At 35.0% G+C, this 27,178-nt stretch overlaps 1 protein-coding gene across 1 annotated transcript in view; it reads right to left on the bottom strand.

The window, feature by feature from the left end:
• The window catches only part of LOC143244774 (DNA oxidative demethylase ALKBH2-like), a 47,322-nt gene extending 22,400 nt beyond the window's left edge, over window positions 1-24,922 (bottom strand). The window contains exons 1-3 of the mRNA XM_076490069.1: window positions 24,763-24,922; window positions 20,793-20,894; window positions 1,901-2,238 (exon numbers count right to left, since the gene is read on the bottom strand). Coding sequence (XP_076346184.1) covers window positions 1,901-2,238; window positions 20,793-20,894; window positions 24,763-24,781 — 459 coding nt within the window. The 5' untranslated portion in view covers window positions 24,782-24,922. The remainder of the gene's footprint in view (window positions 1-1,900; window positions 2,239-20,792; window positions 20,895-24,762) is intronic.
• Between the last annotated feature and the right edge of the window lie 2,256 nt (window positions 24,923-27,178).

The following is a 27,178-nucleotide window of genomic DNA, read 5'->3' as shown; positions in this document are numbered from 1 at the left end:
AGTAGGAAGGGTGGGAACCATTGCAGTTGACATAATGTGGGTCCATGTGACACTCATAGGCATCGTGGTCCTTGCCACCATAATGAGCACATGTCAGGGAACCACAACAGGACGTCTTTGAGTGGGCAAACCTCTGACATTGGAAACATCGAAGAGGGTTTGAAATGTACGGCTGTAACCTGCAAATTAGATAACCTGCTTTGATAGTGGCAGGTGCACGTGGTGACAAAGCGAGGACGGCAGTGTAACTCCGTCTTTGCGACCTCACTGCAGAAACTCCTTGAGTGGAGAGACCAGCGAGAATCTCTGACAAATCCTCTCAACAATAACTCCTCATGATGAATTCAAGGTAGCATGAGGGATAACCTCAATAGGTACATCCCCAATTATATTTGAATTGAAGAGGAGTTCACTGTTTTGGGATGTTGTTGTTTCAATCAATATGTCTCCAGATCAAAGCTTCTTTACTGACTTTGGAGAGCCAGCAAGTCCCTCTAGTCCCTTCTGAATAAAAAAGGGGGATATTTGCCCTAAAGGTTTTTTTGAAAGAGAATGTAATATAAGAAAATGGGGTACAGTTACAAATGTTGAAGATTGCTGCTCAGAGTATTCAAGACATGGTCGTTTACCTATTGACCGTTTTTTCACTATTTTATTTAAATTTTTTGTTGGAGGATCTATAGGAAAAAAGGAAAATTTCGGTACCCACTGACCCCACCCACCATGGATCCCAACGAGGGGATGCACTACAATGTCATGCAAGGACATTGCGGCAATGCCAGGGTTTTGTGAGCACTATACCCAAACACCAGCATCAGACACAATGTTCACAACACCCGTTGAGAACTTCCAACACTGGTACTTGGTTGATTCTATCCCAAGTGGACCAGCCGACTGACCCAAGGGGAACAACCCAAAGGCCTCCTGTCTACAGGAATTCAACGCCAAAGTGGTGTGTTAGGGTTGGACCCCTCAACCACCAGGATCCTCTCCTCCCCTTCACGTGGTCGCCACGCATGGCAAACACGTGGATGGATGTTTAGATCCCAGAAGGAGGTAAACTGAAAGAACAGAACCTTTCCTGGGAGGTCCCCTCACCATGTACAGGAAGCATAAACATGAATTAAATTAAGTATATTTTTGGTGTTGCACAGCAGCTTATAGAACGGTTGAGTTTTTCTTCAAATACAAACTTTAAGTTCATATCTTGACCAATTTTAGATCTATATACAGCCATTGAGGATTCTTTCTTCTTTAGATAGTAAATTAGAAAATAACAGTAACAAAGTTGTTTCATATAAGATGATTATAAAACTCATTATAATGTCTCAAAACATACACCACATGTACACTATGTTAAACTATTGAAAATATCTTACATATATAAAAACTATTACATGTATATATTCTAAGCTATTAAAACTATCCTGTCTATGTAAAAATGCTGCATGGCTTGCACCCTATACTCATTCATTCAAAGCATTCTGTATGCATAGCAAACATTACATCACATATACATAATAATTATCCATCAAAGACATTCCATCTGTATAGCAATTGCCACATCACAGAGAGAGTAATACAGTACATTCCTTTATTAAAACCAAACTGTCAGTATAGAAAACACATCACTTATATAGGATATTCACCCATTAACAACATCCTGTCTGTATTAAAGTTTAACTACTTATTTAAACATGATGGTTATTACACAATTCTGAATATTTAATAAGTTCCTTAAATTTCTTCATTATTCTGTTTTATAGGCTTAAATTGATTTGAAATTATTTAAAATATATTTTTAATAAACTATGTTAAAAACTTCTTTGAAACTACAACAATTAATTTGTTTAATTTTTACAATTTTTATCATTTCAGCATTCCACAAGAGAAAACCTACTTGTTTTCTTGGAACTGTATGCCATCTTCCAAAAATATGCACTTTGAGCAAGTCCCCACTATAATATTGCACTTCATCTTCTAACCTATTAAACACTTTGCAAGCCAGTAAATGGGAAAATAACTTTGTATAATATAAATTAAGATTCTCCTTGGATATTTTCTTCCATTTCAATGTTGCCAGATTGTCCATTTTAGTGACAACCATGTCCAAAAGGCTTTTCTTATTTGTGGATTGAGCTAACATGCTTTTGCCTGTAGAACTTTCTTCACTTGTACCATCTAAGTTACTGGTATCTGAAACAATGTTGCTCACCAGAATTTGATTGAATTTGATTTCTGTAACAGCAAAAAAAAAGTATTTTCTCACCTATTTTAAAATTTAGAAATGCAAGTAGTATTATATACTCTAATATTGTTGCTATAATTTGGTAAAAGATCTTAATTTCGTGTATGATAAATAAAAAATAATGTTTGGAAATATCTTCATAAAATCTCCAAGTAGATTCTTCATCTGACCATTTATTATTTAAAGTAATTCAAATGTTACATTTTATTGACAATACCCACGATAAATTATCATGCCTTTGTGACACTATAACTGTTAAATCTCTCTACTTCTATATTAAATACTTAGTTTTACTGACAGCATCCAACACAAATGATCATGTTTTTGGGACAGTGTAACAACTGCTACTTTTATCTAATTTTTCATGAATTAATGTTTTATTGACAATGTCCGATATAAATTATGTCTGGTTTTGGTTGAATTATTATGTTTTATTCACAATGCCAAACATAAGTTAAGTCTTTGTTAAGTTTCTCTAGTTTTTCAGGAATTATTAAGTTTTACTTATAATGCCCAATACAAATTATTAAGACTTTGCTACAATATGAAAATTGCTAGATCTTTCTTGTTTTACTTGAATCTTAAGTTTAATTTATAATTCTGAACATAAACCATCAAAACCATATGCCAATATCACAGTTGCTGGATCTTTCCAGTTTTACATTAATTACTAATTCTTATTGATAGTACCCAATGTAAATTATTAATTCTTACTGCAATATAAAAAATGCTGACTCTCTAGTTTTACATGTAGTGTTAGTCTCACTGATGATAATGAATAAATGACATGAAATATTATATTTATATTATTACAGAATAACAACTGTTAGGTCCCTCTAGTTTTACATTAATTATTAATCCTTGCTGACAACACTCAGTAAAATGTCAAGTCTTTAGGAGAGTATAACTGTTCAGGCTCTTTAAATGTACATCAATTACAAAAAGCTATTTGACAATGCACAACATAAACTATTAAGTCTTTATGACAATATGACAACTGTTAAATTCTTTTAATTTTGTATGCATTATCAAGTACTATATAGAGGTGAAAACTGGTGTAACAGTTCACATTTTTTTGTAGTCCAGTGTCTGCATTTTTCTAATTTCAACTGTTTATGAATCTCTTTGGTCAACTTTAAAAATGTTTCCTTAGAAGCTACAGTTATGACAGAAAGTGTTTGTACCTCATAACTTAAAAAGGAATCATGATTAGGATAATAAAAGTATAGTATATTATAAATATTATATTAACACACATCTACATAAATTTTTATGTAAATTGAACGACAAATAAACTATTTATATACAAATAACCAAACATAGGAGAGGTTGAAAGTGTTCGTGCATCTACATCAATGGTCAGTTGTGTAGCCTTTCAGGTGAATTACTTAGAGCAATCTCTTCTCATAGCCCTCCATGATTGTTTGAAAGTACTCAACTGGTATTTTCTTCCATTCTTCTTTACAGAACGCCTCCAACTCTTGCAAGTTTTTCAGATGATGCTGATGAACCCTGGTCTTCAACTCATGCCAAATGTTTTCAATTGGGTTGAGATCGGATGACTGCGATGGCCATTCCAGAACGCTTATATGGTTCTTCTGCAACCAGGATTGCACATATTTCAATGTGTGGTTAGGGTCATCGTCGTGCTGGAAGATCCAACGACGCCCAAGCCGCAAGTTCCGAGTATCATTCTTGATATAAGTGCCTAATATATCAACATACTCTTCTTTTTTCTTTATTCTGTTGATGCAGTGAAGGCTGCCTACACCAGAAGGGCTGAAGGAACCCCATAGCATGATCGAGCCATCTCTGCATTTAACTGTAGGGACAGTGTTCTTTGGAAGATTTCATTCCCCCTTCTCACGGAAAATATTGCGAACATCATTGTGCCTAAAAAGCTCAATTTTAGTCTCATCTGACCAAAGAATACTCTTCTAAATGAACAGGCTTTAAATATGGAGTTCTACGAAGACGGCATTCTTTGAACCCAGAAGAGCATAACATGTTTGTAACTGTAGAGGTGCTTACTTCAACCACAGTTTCCCTTACCAGTTCCTGTATGTCATTACATGTTAAGAGAGAATTCCTACTAACTTCTCTGAGAACCTTCTTCTTAGTTCTCTCTGGAATTTTGGTGGGGCATCCAGAATGAGGGAGGTTAGCAGTTGATCCTGAAAGCTTAAACTTGGCAATTATGCTTTTAACAGTAGATTTTGGCACATTAAGTTGTGTAGCAATACTGGAAAGAGACACACGAGACTTATATTTTACAATAATGTGGTTTTTTAAATCACTGGAAAGTTGTTTCCTGTTCGCCATGATGACCAAGCAGATAATGACGGAAACAGTGCTAACTTGCTGAAAGTAAATTTTTTGCTGGCTAAATTCCAATAATTATGAACCCAGTGTCTAGTTCTGGAATGGTATAATGTAATTTAAGGTATAATGTAAAAATAAAATTTTTACAGGAATATCAGTTTCTTCACACGTTTTGAAATGTATGAACACTTTCTGCTCCTCCTATTTTTGGTTATTTGTTTATAAACAGTTTATTTGTTGTTTAATTTAGATAAAAATTTATGTAGATGTGTGTTAGTATAATCTTTGTAATATATTACAAGTCCATTAACCTAATCATGATACTTTTTAAGTTATGAGCAAAAAACTACTCGAGACACAGGGGTATGAACACTTTCTGTTGTAACTATACATCATGTTGGAAATTTTTCACAACAGGATACTTTCATAATACTTTTGTGAATGTTGCATATAAAGGAGGGGAGAAGTGGGTGTAATACTAACTTCTACAGAATTTCCTTCAGGAGTATGCTTCTAGTTGTCTTAGTATGGCTTCCCCACTCATTTACTTTTCCTGCAAAAGTCATGCCCCTCCCTTTACATATTTATGCTTATGCCCCTCCATTGATATACAAGTTTAAGGAATTTTTATAATACTAATATTGAAGCTTAATTTATAGTACTTGTAGAGAAAATCCAAAATATTGGAGTAGAATCTTAATTCATAATACATGAAAAGAAATACAATCCTTCATAACATTGGTGAAGAAAATTTATAAATCCGGTAAAAAAGCTTAATGACTCGTAATACTGATAGAGAAGCCTGATAATTCAAAATACAGGAGAAGAAACTTACTAACACTGGGAGAAATGCATAATAACTGATAAACAGAAGTCCATTCACATAAAGTCATATAAAAATGAAGATTTTCAGTATAGGAAAACACAAGTTGTCTTGTCCATCATGGTATGCTACCATTCTTTACTGACAAAATTCACAAAATTTTGTTATCATAACATACATAGTCTGTAATGATAACATACAAGAGTACAGAACAGAACTTCAGCTAAAATTTGTAACCAAAAAAAAATACCAAGAACATACCTGATATCATTATAAGTTAAACTGTATGATATACATAACACCTATAACTGGGTATATAATCCTGAGCAACTTATAAATAAAACTTGTTGGAACAATTCAAGCATGGGAATAGAAGGAAGTTTTTAATCTTAAACTTAACAGAGGTCTGGAGCCACAGTCCCTACGTGCAGTCAAGAGGCAGAACATTGTGCAGTGTTCAGGGTGAAATGATTTCATGAGAAAAATAATTAAGATTATACTTTATCGGAAGGTAAAAACCATGTTCTCCTGCTCAGAATAATCCAAACAAATCTAATAATTGACCAAAACCAAACCTTAAAAGAAGACACCACCTTACTCTTCTCTGTTCAGACTCAAATATAAAATGACTAAATAAAAAATAAATATAAATAAATGTAAATAATTTATTGTGTAATAAACACTAATTCTGAATTATCACTTAGGGAGAGATTTTAAATTTTTTTTGTCCTATTTCTGTTATTTTAAACCATACTGATGTGAAACAAACCTAACCTAAGCATGCACTCTAGGTAGTAGTACTTGCAAAGATGTTTTAAGAATATGTTTTTAACATTACTATTCATAAATATCCAACATATTTTTTGTATAGCATGTAAACTCAACAATAGTTTTGTTTCCTTCATTCACAGGATAGATTGTACACAATCATTTCTATGAATTACTTTTCCTTTTTTTTTTCAAATACTTATTTTTAGGCTTCTGTTTTAGGGTTTGGATCTTACCCTATCCGTTCACTGATACTTCCTTTCTCTTTATGATTTCTAAGTATATGTTCCTATATCTGTATGCTTCCTTTTTGTTCAGGATCAGATGAAATAAACATCCATAAACCTGATGGTATTAAGAAACAGAATATACACTGAAGGAAAATTGTGTAGCAGTGAAACATTCAATCATGGTGAATTTTACATTTAGCATTTCACAGATCATTCACAGAATTTCCCTCAGATTCCTCAGTTCATGTAAAAGCTTTTTCTGTACTATTTACATGATACATTATGTTTCCAACTATATCCAGACTGGTTTCCAGTCCAGATTTCGTTCTTCTTATGGTATTAAAGTAATTGAACAAAACTGATCATGTGATTACATGCAAGCAGAATTCCACAAAGATTTCTTCCATTTTCTCAAAAAGTGGACTGGCATTGACCTGGATGATCTTTATGCAATCCAAATGCTGAACAAAAATTCAAAATTTTACAGGTGAAAAAATAACTAACAATAATAACAGCCATTACTTTTTCTATGCTACTTGACTTACATCTATGTCCAAACTGAAATGATGCTGTTTTAAATGCTCATTAAATTTCTTGTCAAATATGTTACCCAAAACAAATTGTATTTTTGTATGATGCTGTTCTTCTGTTTAAACCTTTTATTCAGACCTTTAGTATCATTGGAGAATGCTTCATCTAAAATGATCAAGTCTGGTACAAAAGGTTGGTTGGTTGATTTTGCATTTTATGGCATAGAGCAACTGAGCTACATCTGGTACAAAGTTAAAATTATAGTAAAATTATTAAAATTCCTAAAAAGGAATTAAAGTAAAAAAACAAAGTTTAATTTTTGAATTAAAAACAAATAGCATTAAATCCAATTTTTATATCTAGTTCACAGCAGTAAGAAAGAAACTACAGTAATACAAGTTGTAAAGGACTTTCTGTAGCAACATTTTTATTATTATAACTTGAAAAAATGACTAACAGGTAGTTCAAACATCAGTGTTAGACACATAAAATTGGCCTTTCCAATCCAGGTTTTGAGTTATTTGACATCATAGTGATTTTCTAATTTCAAATTGAACTTGTTGTACTTTAATTCTTAAAAGGGAAACACATCAAAAAAAAGGTCAAATTTATAAATTAAAAACTTGAATAGCATAAAAAAATTAATGGCCTTTAAAAACTAAAACATTCATAAGGTAGACAGTGTCACCATTGCCAATGACACTGTCTAATGTTATGGGGAAACCTTGGGATAAAACATGTCTAAAATGTTGTTGTCATTGAGAGTCATAATGATGGCAACACAGTGAAATGTGGCTTATTGTGACCTAAGTGTCACACAGACAACACATTGGTGCATCAGTCCCAAATAAAAGTAAATGATGAGTTAAAAAACTGTGACCAATGCGCAGTCTAGTTAGGACAACTTTCTCTCTCCAATCCTTATGGAATTAAGATGACCAAAGTCCAATGGTGGGTTTTATTTGGAAAAGCTTGTTTTTACATTGCTCACTCCAAGTCGACTGCCAGCTGGCACAGAGCCGAGCCTTGAATACAGGACCATAGTCCATGTATGGAACAGGCACAGAAGTGATAGTGCCAGAGCAGACAGATTTAGCTGCAGTGTCAGGGAGCCCTTTCCTACGAATACCAACATGGCCTGGTAATCCAGAAAGATTGGATAGAAATAGATGTTAAAAAGAAATGGGCCAAACAGTTTTGAATATCTGCAAGAACAGGGTGAAAACTAATGTAAAGCAATTACAGGGCGAGCAGAGAACTAAGTGAGTCAGTATAAATAATGCAACTTGAGAAATGCTTAGCTTCTATGTAATCCAAGGCAAGAGAAATGATGTATAAATTCAGCAGTGAACACAGAAACTGTAGAGGGAATTCTCTGTACAACCACCGATCCACAACAAACCATGGCAAAACCCAGAGAGTTACCTGATTTCGAACCATCCTTATTAACAGGAATGGAAGGATGGTTCAAAAGATGTTCATCAAATAACAGACAGTATTTCCAATCAGGAGTGTCTGCTTTCATCAGATGACTAAAAGAAAGGTCATATTTGGGGATTGTAATAAGCCATGGTGTGATGGGCTGACCAGTGGATACAGAAATGTTATCAAAGGACAGACCCAATTCATCCAACTTTGCCTGGATACGAAGGCCAAAAGGAGCAATGGCAGATCATCTATTCTGAAAAAGTATAGCCCACCAAAGAAGGAAAACACAACCCCAGGTGGGATGATTTGTTAAGGAACGAAGTTTTGAAGCATATAGTAAAGACAGTTGCAAACAACAGAGGTGCAAAGAAGGTTCATGAGACTTTATGTATAAGCTCTAAACTGGGGAAGAGTGGAAAAACCAGTGCAGAGCTGAAGTTCTTGATGATGAATGGGGTCCAGCATCTTTAAGGCCAAGGGTCTGGCAGAGCCATAGACCAGCGATCCATAGTTGAGTTTCGATCAAATAAGACCACAATATATCTTTAGCATAGAATATCGATCAGCTCCCAAATGGTGGAAGAGAGGACATGGAGGATGTCCAGTGCTCTTGTATGTTTTACTAATAGCTGCTTGATGTGTGGTATAAAGGTCAGCTTACAGTCAAAAATAAGCTTCAAGAACTTTGTCTCAGGGACCACAGGTAACACAATTTCACTGATATGGAGTTCAGGATTGGGATGAATACCTCACTTGTGGCAATAGTGCATACAAACAGTTTTAGAGAGAGAAGTTAAAGCCATTTGCTGTGATCCACTTCAGCAAACAATTGAGGGCAGTCTGTAGCTGCCCCTCAATATACCTCATGTTCGACGACTGATATGAGATGTGAAAGTCATCAACATTGATCCCATTTGCAACAGTGAGAGGGAGTTCTTCAGTGACGGCATTACTTTTTACACTGAAAAGTGTGACACTCTGAACACAGCCCAGAAGGATTCCATGTTCCTGTAGAAAAGGATGGGAAAGTGTCAAACCCAAACAAACTTGGAATCTCTTGTCCATTGTAAAATTAATAAAAATGGGCAAATAGCCACGTAACCCATACATTTATAGGCCTTGCAAAATGCCATACTTCCATGGTGTATCATAAGCTTTCTCAATGTCAAAGAATAATGATACAAGATATTGTCAGTTAAAAAAGGCTTCTCTTAATGAGGTTTCAAGTCAAATCAGGTGGTCCACGGTGGAGCGCTGTCATCAGAACCCACAATGGGGGGTTAGAGGATGTTTATTCAAGAAACCAAACAAGAAGCTTCTCAAAGCAATTGGATGGTAGTTTGAAGGACTCTTGGGATCCTTCCCAGGCTTAGAGAAAGGTAGGAAAATAACTTGGCATCAGATATTAAGAAAACATTCTCCTGCCAGATCCGATTAAAACAATCAGAAGAATAGCAAGAAAAGCAGAAGATAGATGGCGCAGTATTTCATAGTGTATATCATCAGGTCCAACTGATGTACTACCAGACTGATGAAGGGCCAGTTTGAGTTCCACCAGTGAAAAAGGGCCATTATAGTCACAGAGACTATCAGCTCAAAAGGAGAGATGATTGCTCTACCCAAGTCTTAATGGCTAAGAAGGTGGAGGAAGAAGCAGAAGTGCTAGATACCCAGTAAAAGCTTTCACCTAGTGTATTGGTGATGCTCTGGGTATCAGGTACTTCCTGGCCATCAGAGAGCAAGATCGAGAGGGGGACAGAATTATATTGCCCACTGACCTTTCAAATCTTGTCCCATACAACTGTGGAACTGGTGGTAGAAAATATGCTGGTTGTGAACTTAATCCAAGATTCCTTTTGGCTTTGATGTCTTATCCACCGAGCACGTGCATGGGCCAGAGAAAAGCGATACAGTTTGAGTGTGGGATATCTATGGAAAGCATCTCAGGCTCATTTTTGAGCCTTCCATGCCATGTGGCAGACAGGATACCACCATGAACAAGGATATAGTGGAAAAGGTGTTGCATTTTCAGGAATGCATTGAGCAGCTGCTTGTATAATAGTCAGTTACTGTTGCCACACAGTAGTCTATTGATGGCTTACAGACGATAGCAGGATCGAGTTCTGCAAGAGCAATGAAAGAGGGCCAGTTTGCATGATCCAGTTCTGCGGGTCGGGTGGCATCAACCATGATAAGTCTCTCTCAAAGTTATATGAAAATAATCATTGCCTTATGGATTATTGTCAACCCTCCATGAAAAATGGGAGAATAATGAAAGGGAAGCAAACTGAGAGATCAATAGCAGTAAAGGATGGTCTAGGTGCATAAAAATAAGTAGAAAAACCAGTATTGAAAAGAGAAAGGTTGGGATCAGAGATCATATGCTCTACAGAGAAGCACCTCCTATCAATATCAGCACTTCCCCAGAGGGTATGATGTCCATTAAAGTCCCCCAGGATTAAAAAGAGAGATGGCAACTGTTCAATGAGATCATCAAGGTCTAATTGATCATATGTCTCTTCTGGCAACAGGTAGAGAGAAAAACAGTGATGGTATGACCAAATGAAACACGGATGACTACAGCCTCCAAGGGCACATCAAGTCGCAAAGACAAGGTGGGCACATGCTGATCAATCAACAATGTCACCCCTCCATGCACTCATCCATCAGAGCCTGTCATTTTTGTACAAAGAAATCTGTGGAAAGGTGACTGTATCAGCAGGTTTCAGAATTTTTCCTATAAGGAAAGAAATGCATGATAGTAGGAAGCAATCAGTGCTTTGATGTCATCTAGATTAGAACGTGAACCTCAACAGTTCCATTGTATCAAGGTGGCCATTTTTATTTATGTGTAGGCAAATTGGGTGGAGAGTCCTTTTGTTTTTGACCACATTTTTTTCTTTATTTTCTTTAATTGAGGGAGGTCTATTGACCTTTATGAATCCTGTTCTGTGTCGATTGGGCAGGACTTTCTTATTGAAAGAGGATTGCAGCAACTGAGGACATGAACAAATGATCATTTTGCATCTTGGGGTAAGAGAAAAAAATGTACCCCAGGAAATGCCCATACCTGGAACCATAAAACTAGATCTTGAGGTTTCCTGGAATGAATGTTAGGGACAAAGATGGGCATTGACACTGATTCATCAACTTTTATATCTATGGAGGTCAAAAGACTTTTCATATAGTTTGAGAATGATTCTTATGGAGGCACACAGAGATCCATCTGCACTCCCACTGTAGTAGTGGCACAACATGCAGCAGCATACATCCGAGATGAAATGGTAAATAGCAACTTTTGAGCCTCAGGGTAAGTAATGTTTTGAATCATCTTCAAATGCTGCACCTCTTTTTCTTCCAACCACTTATGGCAAGAACAAAAGTAGGATGGGTGAGTCATTGCAACTGATGCAATGAGAGTCCATTTCACACTCATAGGTCCTTGTCACTGAAAACATCTGAATGCATTTGGAATGTATGGCCATACCTTGCAATTAATATAACCTGCCTTGATGGTTGCAGGTGAAAGCAATAATGTAAATGTTAAAATGAGGACACTGGTTAGCACCATTATTCCATCTTTGTAAGTGGAGATACACCTCATTGCAGAAACTCCTTGTGTGGAAAAACTAGCAGGAATCTCCGACTTGGGGATATTCTTCAAATCCCTCTCAACAATAACTACTTGTGATAAATTCAAAGTACCATGAGGTGTAATGTCAATTAGTATATCCCCAATTGCCTTTGAATGTAAGAGGAGTTCACTGTGTTTAGATGTGGATGTTTTCACCAAATATGTCACCAGAGAAAAGCTTTTTGACTTATTTGTAGGGACAGCAAGTCCCTCTAGCTAGTTCCTTCTGAATAAAAAAGTAAACATTTGCCCTACAGGTTTGTGAAAGAGAACGTAATATAAGAAAACAAGGTAGAGGTGTTACAGATGTTGAAGATTGCTGCTCAAAATCTTCAAGATGTGGTTGTTTACCTATGGACTGTTATTTCACTATTTTATTTAAGTTTTTATTTGGAGGATCGATAATAAAAAAAGTAATGTTTCATCACCCACTGACCCCACGAGGGGATGTGCTACAATGTCAAAGAAGGATACTACAGTAATGCCAGGATTTTGTGAGCATTATACCCAAACACCATCATCAGATACAATGAGAACATCCAACACTGTAAAATAAAAACAGAATTATTTACATGCATTCACAACCTCAACTGGACAGCTGAAATTCAATAACTTGTCCTCATAATTGGAAGGTGGAGAATTAAAAAAGGTATATTGTAATATAAACATAAAAGTCATGTGAAGTATGCTATATATACTCAAGCAGAGGGTTATATGTCAAGAAACCAGAATAATGAAGAAGTTAGCATTCAACCAACACTGGACAAACTCCCAAAACCACTGTTGGAGCAATAAGTAAAACAAACCAAATCCAGCATTACAAGGTCATGGTGTTGCCTCAACTTAACTGTAAGAACAGAACAATCAATATCTATAACAAGTATAAAATCCAGAAATAAAAAATCATTTAACTGTTCATACAGAGAACAGATATTTGGCGTACGGAATTATGTGGAGGCCATGGTACATTTGCTCAAACAAAATAACAGCAATTGCATGTCCTGTTATTGGTATTATGAGGCAAAAGAAGTCTCCAATCTCAACTGTAGGAAAACAGAAGAATCTCATGAAACTGGAGTTCATGAGAAGAGGGACCTCTATTCCACATAACCATAGAATCACAGCAGTGTAATCAAGGAGGATCACACATATGCTGGACCTGCTCCAGCCAACAGCTGTCCATCTGGTTAAAAAAAAAAGGGAGATAAGGAAGGAAACAAACCAACTTTGTTCTCTTCTCACTAAATGTATAATTAAGAGTACGTAAGGTAAATTAAAATTTTAAATTTATTCGAGAGGATGTCTATGATCCACTAGCCTAATAACTGTGAATTAGAGGACTCCCATGCTCAACTGAAAGTAAAAATGTATGGGTGGGTAGGTTTGTCATTTTATGGACACAAAGCAACAAGGCTATCTGTGCCAAACATTCAGTAAAAAGTTAAAAGTAAAAGTATTAAAATTTGTAAAAAGCAATCAAGGTAAAACAAGACAAACTTGAATTTTTGAATTAAAACTTAAACAGCATGAAATCCAACTACTATACCTAGTGTACAGCAGTAAGAGAGAAATTACAGTAATACTAGTTTCAAAGGACACTCTGTGGCATAAGTTGAATAGTACAGGTGACTAACGCTGGTGTTTGTACTTACCTGTTAGTCACCTGAAGTTGGCCTTTCCAGTCCAGGTTTCGAGTTATTTGATGTTACAATCATTTTCTAATTTCATATCAAACTAGTTGCACGTCAAAAACGAATCATAAAAAAAGTATAATTTATGAATTAAAAACTTAGTGTTAAAAAGGTCAGTGGCCTTTACAAAACTCAAAACATTTGCAAGGTAAACAGTTTCACCATCACCGATGACACTGTCCAATGTTAAGGGTAAACCTTGGGACAAAACATGTTTAAAATGGTGCCGTCACTGAGAGTCATAATGATGGCAAGAGAGTAAAATGTGGCTTATTGTGACCTGAGTGCCACAAACAACACATTGGTACATCCGTTTCAAATAAAATGAAACAATGAGTTAAAAAACTGTGACCAATATGTAGTCTAGTGAGGACAACTTCCTCTTTCTGATTCTTATGGAAACAAGATGCCCAAAGTCCAATAAAGGGTTTTATTTTGAAAAGCTTGTTTTCACATTGCTCACTCCAAGTTGACTGCTAACTGGCACGGAGCCAAGCCTTGAATACAGGACCATAGTCCATGTATGGAACGTGCACAGCAATGATAATGCCAGAGCAGACAGACTTAACTGCAGCATTGGCAAGCAACTTTCCACAAATACCAACATGGCCTGGTATTCAACATGGATAGAAGTAGATGTTAAATAAAAATGAGCCAGTCAGTTTTGAATATCAACAAGAATAGGGTAAGAACTAACATGAAGGGATTCCAGGGCTAACAAAGAGCTAAGTGAATGTTCAGTGCCCTTGTACACTTGATAAGTAACTGTTTGATGCATGGAATAAAAGTCAGCTTATGATCAAATATAAACCCCAAGAACTTTGCCTCAGGGACCACAGGAAGTCCAGCTTCACAGTGAATACCCCATTGACAACAAAAGTGCATACAAACAGTCTTGGAGGGAGAAAGGTTGAAACCGTTTGCTGTAAATGATTGAGGACAGTCTGTAGCTGCCACTCAATATACCTCATATTTAATGACTGACACGAGATATGGAAGTTGTTGACAGAGACCGTTCGCAACTGTAGGTGGTAGTTGACCGCTGATGCCATTAATCTTTATACTGAAAAGTGTGACACTCAAGACACATCCCTGCAGGATTCCAAGTTCCTGAGGGAAAGAAAGGTAAAGTGTTGAACCCACATGGACCTGGAATCACCGATTCATTAAAATTTTTTAAATAAAAACTAATAAATGGCAACACAACCCATACAAGTGAAGGTCTCACAAGATACCATACCTCCACGTTCTAAAATAAGCTTTCTCAACATCAAAAAATACAAACAAAATGTCATTTGAAAAAGGTTCCCTGCTTGATGTTTCAAGTCGAGTCAGGTGGTCCATGGTGGAGAGCTGTCTTCAGAACTAACAGTGAGTGGGTGAGAGGAGGTTCTTTAATTTCAGGAACCAAACAAGATAAGCATTAACCATCCTCTCTAAGATCTTAAAAAAACAGCTCAAAAAAGCAACTAGATGGTAGTTCAAAGGAATCTTGAGATTCTTCCTAGGTTTAGGAAAAGGGAGTACAATAGCATTGCTCCAAGCATTGGGAAAAACATTTTCCTGCCAGATCTGGTTAAAAACAATCAGAAGAATAGCAAGAGAGACAGTAAAGAGATGACACACCATCTTGTAATTATATCACCAGGTCTGACTGATGTACTGCCAGACTGATGTAGAGCAAGTTTAGGTTCCACCAGTGGAAGGGGGTGATTATGGTCATAGAGATGATCAGCTTTAAAGGAAAGAGATGATTGTTCTGCCCATATTTTGATGGTTGAGAAGATGAGGGATGAAGCAGAAGTGTTAGATGCATGAGAAAAACTTTCGCCAAGAGTAGTGACGATGCTTTTGGTATCAGTAACTTCCTGGCCATCAGAGAACAAGACTGAAAAGGAGTGCAGAAATATACTGGCCACTAACCATTCAAATTTTGTCTCGTACAACTTTGGAACTGATAGTAGAAAACATGCTAGAGGTGTATTTCATCCAAGATTCCTTCTGGTTTTGACATCTAACCTGCTGAGCATGTGCATGGGCCTGCTGAAATGCAATGCAGTTTAAAAGTGTGGAATATCTACAAAAGGTATCCCAGGCTCATTTTTGAGCTTTTCTTGTCATATGGCAGGAATAATTCCACCAAGGATGAGGATAATGTGGGAAACTTGCCGAGGTTTTAGGAATACACTGAGTAGCTGCCTGGACAGTTGAGTCAGTCACTACTGCTACACAGTCATCTACTGATGGCTTACACATGACAACAAGATCAAGTTTTGAGAGAGTGGTAAAAGAAGGCCAGTGAGATTGGTCAAACTTCCTTCGAGGCACGAGGGTTGGATGGCATCGACCACAGCCAGTCTCTCTCAAATTGATAGGAAAATGATCACTGCTCCATAGATTACCATCAACTCTCCAAGAAAAGTAAGTGAAAAGTGATGGGTGCAGATAGAAAGATCTATAGGAGAAAACAACTGACTAGGTGCATGAAAATAAGAATAAGAACCAGTATTGAAGAGACAGGTTGTGGTCCAACAGCATATGTTCTATTGCATGACCCCTCCCATCAATACTACCACCAATGTCCATTAAAATCCACCAGTAGTGAAAAGGGGGATGGTAACTGCTCAATGAGGACATCAAGGTATGACTGATAATAGATCTCTTCAAGAAGCAGATAGAATAACAGTGATGGTGTGACCCAAGGAAACACTGATGGCTACAGCCTCCAAGGGTGTATCAAGTGACAAGGACAAAGTGGGCATACACTGATTAACCAGCAATGCCACCCCACCATGCACTAGTCCATCACAACCTGTCATTTCTATACAAGGAAAATTGCTGAAGGTGACTATATCAGCAAGTTTCAGAAATGTTTCCTGTAAAGAGAAGCATATGCGATGGTAAGAATCAATCAAATCCTTAATGTCATCTAAATTTGATTGAAAACCTCAACAGCTCCACTGGAGGAGAATGTGGCAGGGAGTTCTTCTGTTTGCAACCACATTTTTTTCTTGATTGGACAAAGATCTATCAACCTCCATGAATCCTGCCCTGGGCTAGGTAGGCAGATCTCTGTCTGTGGACAAAGATTCCAATGAATAAACACATAAACAAATGGTTGATTTAATTTTTGGGGCTGCAGAAGAGGATGGACCCGAGAAAACATTTGAATCTAAATCAAGCAAAACTAGGCACTCACTGGAAGGAATTGTAGGGATAGAGATGCAAATGCATGGGTGAATGTTTAGATCCCAGAAAAGGTGAAATGAAAGAACACAACCTTCCCTGGGAGGTACCCTCACCATGCACAGGAATCCACACTAAGGAGTGTGTGTGTGAGGAGAAGTAAATGTGATGGTGAATTCAGACAAATGTCACATGGAGAAAGTGTAATGTGTGTCTATGATATGCTATTCTGAAAGGCAGCCCGGCCTTGATTTATTCAATCACATGGTTGACAGGGATAGGCAGACATTCTTTGCTGCATTACTCACAAAGTCCATGAATGATACCTTGAAATGTATATATACATACCACTGTACTATAACCACCTTCCCCGACAGGAGAAGAAGAAAGTGGTACAAAATTTGATTAACCACCAAAGAATCAAGAATAGTGACATAGAAAGAAGACTCTCATGAGTTGAAGAAAAAACCCCAACCCTCAAAAGATGAGTCTGTGAATAGATGTAAATCCAGATTAGGTGGAGAAACTGGCACCTCAGCTTGATCTGGTCTTTGGCTAACCACAAACCAGCTCAGCTCTGATTGATGAAGAAAGTGTAATAGAGTAGTCTAAGGAATCCAGTGAGAAATTCCACTTATCTAAGAGTGTCCACCAAAAGGAATCCATACGATAGTGGCCCATGTGAATGAAAACTAGCAATTCTTATCTCTGCTGACACTTACAGCTATTACTTGCACAGCAGGAATTCTTTTTTGCCCATCTAAGCATTAGTCTGACTTGTTTTTTTGTTTGTTCCAGTCTTTATACCCCACTTAATTGCTGTTGCGAAAGTTTGTCTTGTGAAACTCTCCACCTATATTAATGTGCTCTCTACCATGGTTCTGTATATAAGCATTTCATTTGGATAATTTTATCACTTTTTCAAGACTGTTACTATCCCACTCTGTAGCACTGGCTCTTAGTGGGTAGGAAGAGTGGGAGAGTGTCAGTGGAGTTAAGTACTATTGGAAATACATTTTCAATTTAGGAAAATGTTAACTTTCAAAATATGCTTACCACCTGCTGACATTTATAGCTAGAATCCCACAATGAAAGGTGGAGGAGCAATTAGGGACATTATCCATACAAAATACATCTGCATAGATCACAGGTATACAAAGTTTAGAGCTCTAACCATGTGGGAGTACCACACTACATCCAGAATAGGTATGCTCTTCATCCTGAACTTAGCTCCTGTATCAAGGATAAAAATGTAAATGAGTAATCATAACTACAAGCCATTCTCCATCAGATAGCAAAGGTTTCACTACCTGGGATAGAATAAAGAGGTTGCATCCCTTGTATCTGATTTTGGTAATTAGTGCAATTAGACCGCATTTTACATAAGGTATACTTTTGAGTTGACACCAGCTTGAAGCTGATCAATTGTAATACTGGGAAAGCCATTAGTGACGCTTTGTCAAGAAAAAGTGATAAAATTATATGAATGAGGTGTTTATGTAGAGTACCAGGATAAAAAGTGCACTGACTTAAGTGGAAAATATCCCAAGACAGATATTGTCAAGAGCAATTGAGTGAGATATAAAAGGCTGAAACAACCAAGAAAAAAAATCATACTAATGTTTAGATGGACAAAGAAAAAAACCCTATAAGTTCAGCAAAAGTAAAGCATATTTTGGAAATACCCTCCCCCAAATAAATGGGGCATTGAGTGGGGGTAAAAACAGGCTTACCCATTGTCATAAGGAGTCTCAGCCATGCTGCTTCTTGTAGGAGCAGATGAGTGTAGTCTCTAGACTCTGAATAGGAAGATGCGAGCAGGAGCTAGTCATCCATAGAAAGAAGAGTGTAAAGATTCAGAGAGTGAAGAGTGCCAGGCAAGAGTTCATACCCCTTCAACAAAACACTTAAAGAGCTCAGATTAATCTGAATGGTAGGGTTCTAAACTGCAATACACGACTTAGAGCACTAAATTACAATCAACAATGTGAGCATTATGGAAAAGAACCCCAAAATGTAGATTATGAGGAAAAAATTAGTTTTATAGTATCACAAACATAGAAAAGGAACCAAAGCAAAGCTCAGCCCTATGAATAGGAAATAATTGAACATGTCAGGAATATAACAAAGCAAAAGAAATTGAAGTCCTACATGGAAAAAATTAGAATGACAAAAAGCATAGTTAACAATGATTAAAAGAAATCATTCAGACAGAAAAATGAATAACGTATATTACTAGTAGTATTGAAATGTACAAACTATCTAAACATACCTTGTTAACTTATAAATATCAAACAAACCATTTAAATTTACTGACTCTACAAAGTAGCTAATAATAACAAACACAAGCCAACTAAAATTACTTAAAAAAACACATCAATAATCATCATCTAACTTACAATTCATCTAAATTACCTTAGATGACAAAGGACAATTCCTATGCTAATGAAATTTAGAATGATAAGGAACATATTTAACAATGAGAGAAAAAATTATTCAGATATAACACTGAATTAGATGCTACTATGTAAATTAATTAATTTGCAAAATGATTAAATTTACCTACAACAACAAAGTAGCAATCAATATCTACCTTGTAAGTCATCTACAGTAGCTCAGAGAGTTACATGACAAAGGACACAAATACCCTACTTACCAAAGTACTGATGACATGAAAAACTTAATTCTCCTATGTGTAAAGAAGGACAAAGCCATAGAAAGAACATCTGAACTATGCCTACCATGGGTCTATCAGCCAGGTATGAAGTACACAATTCGAAATACAAACAACAGATCCCCTGGGAGAACAAGAAGCAATGGGAAGAAAGGAGTCTTCCTCAGGAGCATTAATACCTTGGAAAGAAGAAGAAATCAACAGTTGAACATATGAATCTAGCTCCAAGTAAATTAAGGCCTGTACCTCCTCCACAGATAAAGTTGAACATAATTCCTGGGAAGTCATATCAATAGCATTTTCGACTGCAACATAAATTTCATTAATTGATACCTGGATCTCAAACTCATACTAAGCTATCTTATTATTCCTTAACAAGAAATAAATGCAATAAAAATTATGAAATGGCAAAGAAGCTCATTCATAAACAGTAGCTACAATGTTGTGCCAATCAAGTATGTGAGGATCAAGTAGGAATAGCAGGAGGAGGTAGCTGTGCCAATAGTACTGTTGGAGCACAATTACGTGGTATGTACATGTTCAGAAAGGCATGAGATTGATGTGGTATATAAATTGGTTAACTGGACACAAAAGTATTTAGCAATGCAAATAGAAGATCTGGACAGCTTTGTGCAACAAAGCTAAGACTGTATTAAAAAAAGAACTTACCTTTAAGTTTGTATGTGAGGGTCACACATTACCAGTTCAAACAAGATACTTTAATCTTTTACATACCATTTTCTGGAAATGTTCAAGTATACAACATCTGATTTACTGAAGAATTAAAATTTCAAGCTTAAATCTTTATAATAAAATAAAAAAATTCCACACATTTTGAAAAATTGTTGAACATTGTATTTAAACATTCAATGCCACATTGAATTGGTTGAATATTAATCAACCAATAAAAAATACTTTAAAATTTTATTTCCAAATTTATGAAAATCTTAAAAATTACCTCTTGGACCTCAAATATGGATATCTAGAACAATCTGGAAATTTCCTATGCATGGTACAAATGTTTTTAATTGCTTATGAATCAATTAAACCCAAAAGATTACAGAAACAGGCAAGCTAAAAATCTATAATGGACAAATCTCTAAATATTTCAATTGGCAAATCATTTAATATTTAAATTATGCCTACATAATTAACAAGATCTTATATAATATTTCCTACAAAATAACTTATATAGCTTACTGAAGAATTCAAAATTTCAAGCTTAGATATTTCAAATAAAATAAAAAAATTCCAAACTTTTCGAACAATTGTTGAAAAGCTGATCTTTCTGTTCCTTTCTCTTCAACTTATCCTTGTTTAATTTTGCTAAGGTCAAGTCCAAGGTATTATTCTGAGGATCTGAATCAATAAACCAATACAAATTAATAGAACTTAGCATCCAATTCTACATATGCTTATAAAGTAAAAAGTTTAATTACCTTGTTAGACTTACTTGGACAAATGAAAACAATCTGAGAAAGACAAGGAAGTTCAATCTGTTTCTATTTTCATCAGACCTTTGTGTAATGTGGTAAAAATAATCCCCAATTCTTTAAATCCTGCTATATTAAATAATATTTGTTGTAGGAATGTACTGCACAAATACAAATTTCAATATAAAACTGTTTCTATGTTCACACTACTGTTTGTGTTTAATTTGTTATTTATATGATTCATAATTATTGAACTATATAAAAGCATGAACCATCACAAGCAAGATTTAAACATAAAAGCCTTCTTTCAAACTGCACACAAGCCTCAGTTTCTTTGTCATAGCTTCTATATATAAAAGCCACTTTCTTTGTAATGCTCACTTTGGTGGTAATGTTCAAAAGGGTTCAATGGTTAGTCTCAAGAAAAAGTCTTGCTTTAAAATCCCAGTTGAGATTTATAGGAAAATCATACAATATTAGGAAATATTAGAATGACATGATAGTTTAAATTTGTGATATGAATCAGTTGTTAACATTCAATTACAAAGTCTGGGAGCCATTGAGATTATAGTACTCATCAATAATGTGTAAGCCTTGTATTCAACTCTCAGCTAGTCAGGACTTTATTTGGAAAGAAAAAGAAATAAACATATTTATCTTATTTAGAGCAAGCTCTTTGAATACTTGAAAAATATGAATATTGTAATGTATTAAATTATGGATTATATCATATTACTGCTTAATCACATATAAACACCAGTGTCAAACATAACTTGAATATCTTTATAATCCAACAGATGCCTCTAAAATGCAGTTTGTTGTATTTCAATTTAGTTGAAATTTTTAAAGTTTAGTTAAAACTTCATAAACATTTTTTTATAAAAAGCTTCATGTACTTTCCCTTCACTCTCATTTTTTGCCACTGATATCACAATTAATAAGTTTCAGGATCAGACAGTTAACTATGTAGGAATATTTTTTGAGAACCAGTTTTTTGCATGGTTCAATCTATGATGAAAGTCTTATTCACGACAAGAAGGAGATTTTGAATAAAACATAAAAATATACACAAATCAAAACTCTAATCAAGAATCAATTACATATGACCAAATATACACAAAAAACATGCTTTAGTGAAATACTTGAAAAAGAACAAAAATTTATTGTACAAATATATTAACTATAATATAATTATTTTTTAGGTAACATGTTCATAAAACATTTCTTCAAGTTAATATTCAGAATTAAAATTAATCAATATTTACTGTCACATGACAGGCTTTCAGCTAGTCTATAATATTAAACAACACATATCACTGACAAAGTGAGCCTTTTCAATGTTCAAAATCCAAATCCAAATATGCTACTCAGCCTTACAATGCTTAAACCAGCCCTCCAGTACTTAACTCAGCCCTGTAACATTGATTCACTTCTATAATATGTGACAACCTTTTAATACTCTGCTTAGCTTTGTAATACTTGAAATTCAAGACAAAAATGTACAGCAATTTTTGGTAAAGTTTAAAGATACCATTACATATGTAAGAGAAGCAACTGATTAATTTCCAAAATTGAAAACAGGCCAAAATTTTGAACTTTTCACATCAAGTAGTTGTGTTTAAACTCTTTACTGAAAGTTGTTATATAAACCTTAAAATGTTTCACATTAGATGCTGTGTGAAACATATTGGTCTTGTGAAAACATCTCTGAAAATATTTTAACAATAAAAACTAATGTGATCTCCAGTTTTAACTTGTACCATAAAAATATATTACTTACACAAAGAAAGTTCTTAGTACATATTTTAACAAGAGAAAATCAATGAAATTTCAAAAAATGATTCAATATACTTTTAGAAAATTTATTGACAAATTGAATTTCTTTCTTAATTTTATGTTCATTAGAAATCTTTTGTGCTATTCTTAGGTCCAAATAAATTTTCTTTCTTTAAATAATTGGAAGATAGTAATATATATTCACACACACAAACTGCAAGTTTTCACAGTATGCCTACTATGTACAAGTTGAAGACAATGAAATACTACTAAACAAAAATACTGAAAAAAGTACTAGAATCAACAAAGTATTAAACTGTTTGAAGGTAAATCAAATCACATTTTGTAAAAAAACATGTTTATTTTTAAAAATGAAATACTGAACAATCACAGTATGATATGCAAATCAACAAAAAAACTTTTCAAATATTACAAAGAAGATAAAAACAAAGTAACAGTTTACTCATAACAAGAACTAAAAATATAAAAGCTTAATTTAATGTAAACCTTTTATCAAATAGTTATTATTTAAATGTATCATTTTAAAATAAAATAAAAAAGGCTTTTCAGATTAAATCAAATTACCAAATATTACAATATTTTGCACCTTTTGTTTTTCTTTTTTAAAATAAACCTTCTTATTATTGTCTAAAATTATATAAATGAGTAGGTTCTCTTCTTCATGTTATTATAAAATTCAAATTAGTTCTTGGCTTCCCTTAAATTCATTTCTTCTACTATAACTTAAATATCATTATTTAAAAACAATATCTTACTTTATTATGCCTTTTACTTTGGTTCTACAACATCAAACAAATTACACATCATTGAGTACAAACCACTAGTTCATATAAACTTTATTAACATGATTAACTTCTGATGATGATAATGTAAGGATAAAAATTTCCACAGGTCTTATTTAACATCAAATTTTATGGTTACAGGCAAGTCACACCCCAAAAATTGGTAGGAAAAGGGAATCAATCCTATAGACAAAGAATGTATTTAACTTGGTTGTGGGAGGAAAAAGAGAGTCATGTTCTACAGAAGAAGACTGTATTTAACCTGATTGATGCATGATGTAATTTGAATTTTTGCAGTTAGAAGTTGATAGACAGCCAAGAAGTGAAAATGAATAAACAAATCTTTACTTTCAAATTTCATACATTTCTCAGTTTCTGTCATCACGTTCAAGAAAAACATGATACTAGCAGGTTGAGTTCATCTTTGTATTATTGTGCTCAGGGAAAACATAAGATCACAAATGTATTCATGTTTATATTATCATAATCAGGAAAGATGTTGCATCACAAATTTATTAGGTTAATGTTTGTGTTTTCATGTTCAGGAAAGACATTACATGATGACTACATTGGATTGATATTAAAATTATGATAAGTAAACTGTGTTGATGTGTATGTTTTGTTAAGGAAGTAAAGTATGTGCAAAATAATTGAATTGATGTATGTATCATGTTGAGGAAAGACACATTATGGGAGGTGGACATGTACAGATAAAAAAATTTCACATCTTGCCTGTCAATCAACTTCTAACTGCAAGAATTCAAATGATGTCATTTGTCAAGTTAAACTTACCTCTCATGTGTGTTAACTTAGGACGTTAACTTACTATCGATATGATAGTTCTGATATGTTGTGTAATGAATTAAACATATGTTAATCGAGTTGATCACATAATCCTAACATTAACAATTCCTAAAAATGAAAGTTTTTCATAGCCCAGTGCATATAAGTTAGGACGTAGTGTTAGTCTATTTTTTAAACTAAAAATTTACTTATATTAATTAGGTAATTAACTTCTATTTTTAGTTGCAGTAATTTGTACATTATAAATTTGCCACTATGAAAATTTGAAGCAAAATAATTAAAACAAATGTATCAGAATATATAATAATGATTTTTCCCCCCTGTCAATCCTCTTTCAGTATTTTGGTGACAAAATCATCGAAAATAATAACTATGTAATTTAACTTTTAACCTTATAGGTAGATATATTACCAGGCGTCAGCATTTTCATTCAAAATTGTCCGCACGCCTCACAAGCATTAGGTTAATAAAGTTATTATAATAATAACCAATAAGGCTTTGTTTTACTATGGTATTTCTACATAAATATAAATGCTTGAAATGTTGTAGCCATCTGGTGGCGCCTCAAACTGTATAAGAATTGAAACTGAACCTCACCCATTATAAAAAAAACTGACTTAGCAGAAATTCTGCAAGAAGATAACGCTAAACCTCACTATGGGTAAAACACACATAACCTGCTGCATAGCTTTGTTCTTAATAATTTTCATCTAACAAAATATAGACAGTTAAAACGTAAAGTGATTAATTTTAAAAAGTGTATCTTTTAAGGATGTAATTACAAGAGACTCAAATAAAAAAGTGATTAATTTTAAAAAGTGTATTTTTAAGGATGTAATTACAAGAGACTCAAATAAAAAATCAAATTAATTGACTTCTTTCTTATCTATGCTATAATACCAATTTTGTTTTGTTTTTTGTTTGTTTGTTTGGGAATTTCGCACAAAGCTACTCGAGGGCTATTTGTGCTAGATGTCCCTAATTTAGCAGTCTAAGACTAGAGGGAAGGCAGATAGTCATCACCACCCACCGCCAACTCTTGGGCTACTCTTTTACCAACGAATAGTGGGATTGACCGTCACATTATACACCCCCACGGCTGGGAGGGCGAGCATGTTTATAAGGCCATGCCGGGTCTTATAATACTAATAAAAACTGATCTCTTTATACATACACTGCTGGCCAAAATCCTAAGACCAATGAACATAAAGAAAAAATATGATTTTTAAGTTGTTAGACTCAACCACTTATTTGAATAGAGCTTCGAAAGTTGAAAATAAGAAAAGGAAAAATAAAAATAAAAAAACTTTTTCAGCATTTAATAGAGATAATGTGAACACTATGAAATTAGCCGAAATACTAGCTGGTTAAAAGTTTAAGACTATACTGAAACAAAGCGTTAATCGGCTAACACGTAACGAAATTTAGTCATTTATGTTCAAACATTAGCGTTGTCAACATCTCCCACTGGCATCTCCTGTGTTACATTGGGTAGAAACATGGCAAAGGCCAAAAAGTTGACAGACTTTGAATGTGGCAGAATTGTCGAGCTCAAAGACAAGGTATCTCTCAACGTGCCATCGCTGGTGAGAATGGACATAGTAAAACTGCTATTTGCAAACTTATTAAAAGACACTGAAGGATAGGAAACGAGAATTTCAATGGTCGGCCCAAGAAAATTTTACTGGCGTTGAGCAGGAGGATTCGACAGGTTGTTCGGCAAGACACCAGCCAATCGTGGAACCAGATTAAGGCCCTTACGGACGCAGAATGCAGCTCAAGAACAATAAACTTTGTTGAGAAGCACCAAACATGGGACGTAAAAAAGTGGTCTAAGGTTTTGTTCTCTGATGAGAAAAAAATTAACCTGGATGGTCCAAATGGCTTCCAACGTTATTGGCATGATAAGGATATCCAACCAGAGATATTTTCTACACGATACAGTGGAGAAGGTTCCATCATGATCTGGGGTGTTTTCTCCTTCCATGGAACAATGGAGCTTTAGATTATACAGGGGCATCAAACAGCAGCTAGCTGCATTGGCATGTTGGAGAGAGCATCCTTATTGACTGAAGGCTCTCGCTTGTGTGGAAATGACTGCATCTTTCAGCAGGACAATGCTGCAATCCACAATGCCTGCAGAACAAAGGACTTTTTCATGGCGAATAACGAGATTCTTTTGGATCATCCAGCGTGTTTACCCAAACCGAACCTAACTGAGGATGTTTGAGGGAGGATGGCAAGGGAAGTCTATAGAAATGGACGTCAATTCCAAACAGTGCATGATCATCGTGAAGCCATCTTCACCACTTGGAATAACATTCCAGCCAGCCTTTTGCAAACGCTTATATCGACCATGCCAAAGCGAATGTTTGAAGTTATTCGCAATAATGGCCATGAAACTCACTACTGAGACCTTTTGTTGGGCATTTCCTACCCTGTTTAGGACTTCTTTTTGGTATGGTCTTAAACTTTTGACCAGCTACTATTTAGGCTAATTTCACAGTGTTTACTTTTTCCCTATTAAATGCTAAAAGGTTTTTTATTTTTATTTTCATCTTTCGAAGCTCTATTCAAATAAGTGGTTGAGTCTAACAACACAAAATGCATATTTTTTCTTTATGTTCATTAGCCTTGAAATTTTGGCCAGCAGTGTACATATGTTTCAGCAAACAGCTGTGCTAATATAACGTTTCAAAGGCGTCGTCTACCATACTATGTTTTTTCAAACTATGCTCCGCGGAGCCCTAGGTCTCCGCCATTTTTATCTGGAGCTCTGTGAGGAACTTTTAGAACAATGGTTCTTAACTTGGGGGTCATTTGAAGT

The sequence above is a fragment of the Tachypleus tridentatus genome, chromosome 2 (genome assembly GCF_004210375.1).
Source record: "Tachypleus tridentatus isolate NWPU-2018 chromosome 2, ASM421037v1, whole genome shotgun sequence".
Taxonomy (NCBI): Eukaryota; Metazoa; Arthropoda; class Merostomata; order Xiphosura; family Limulidae; genus Tachypleus; species Tachypleus tridentatus.
This window is presented reverse-complemented; position numbering and strand designations above follow the sequence as displayed.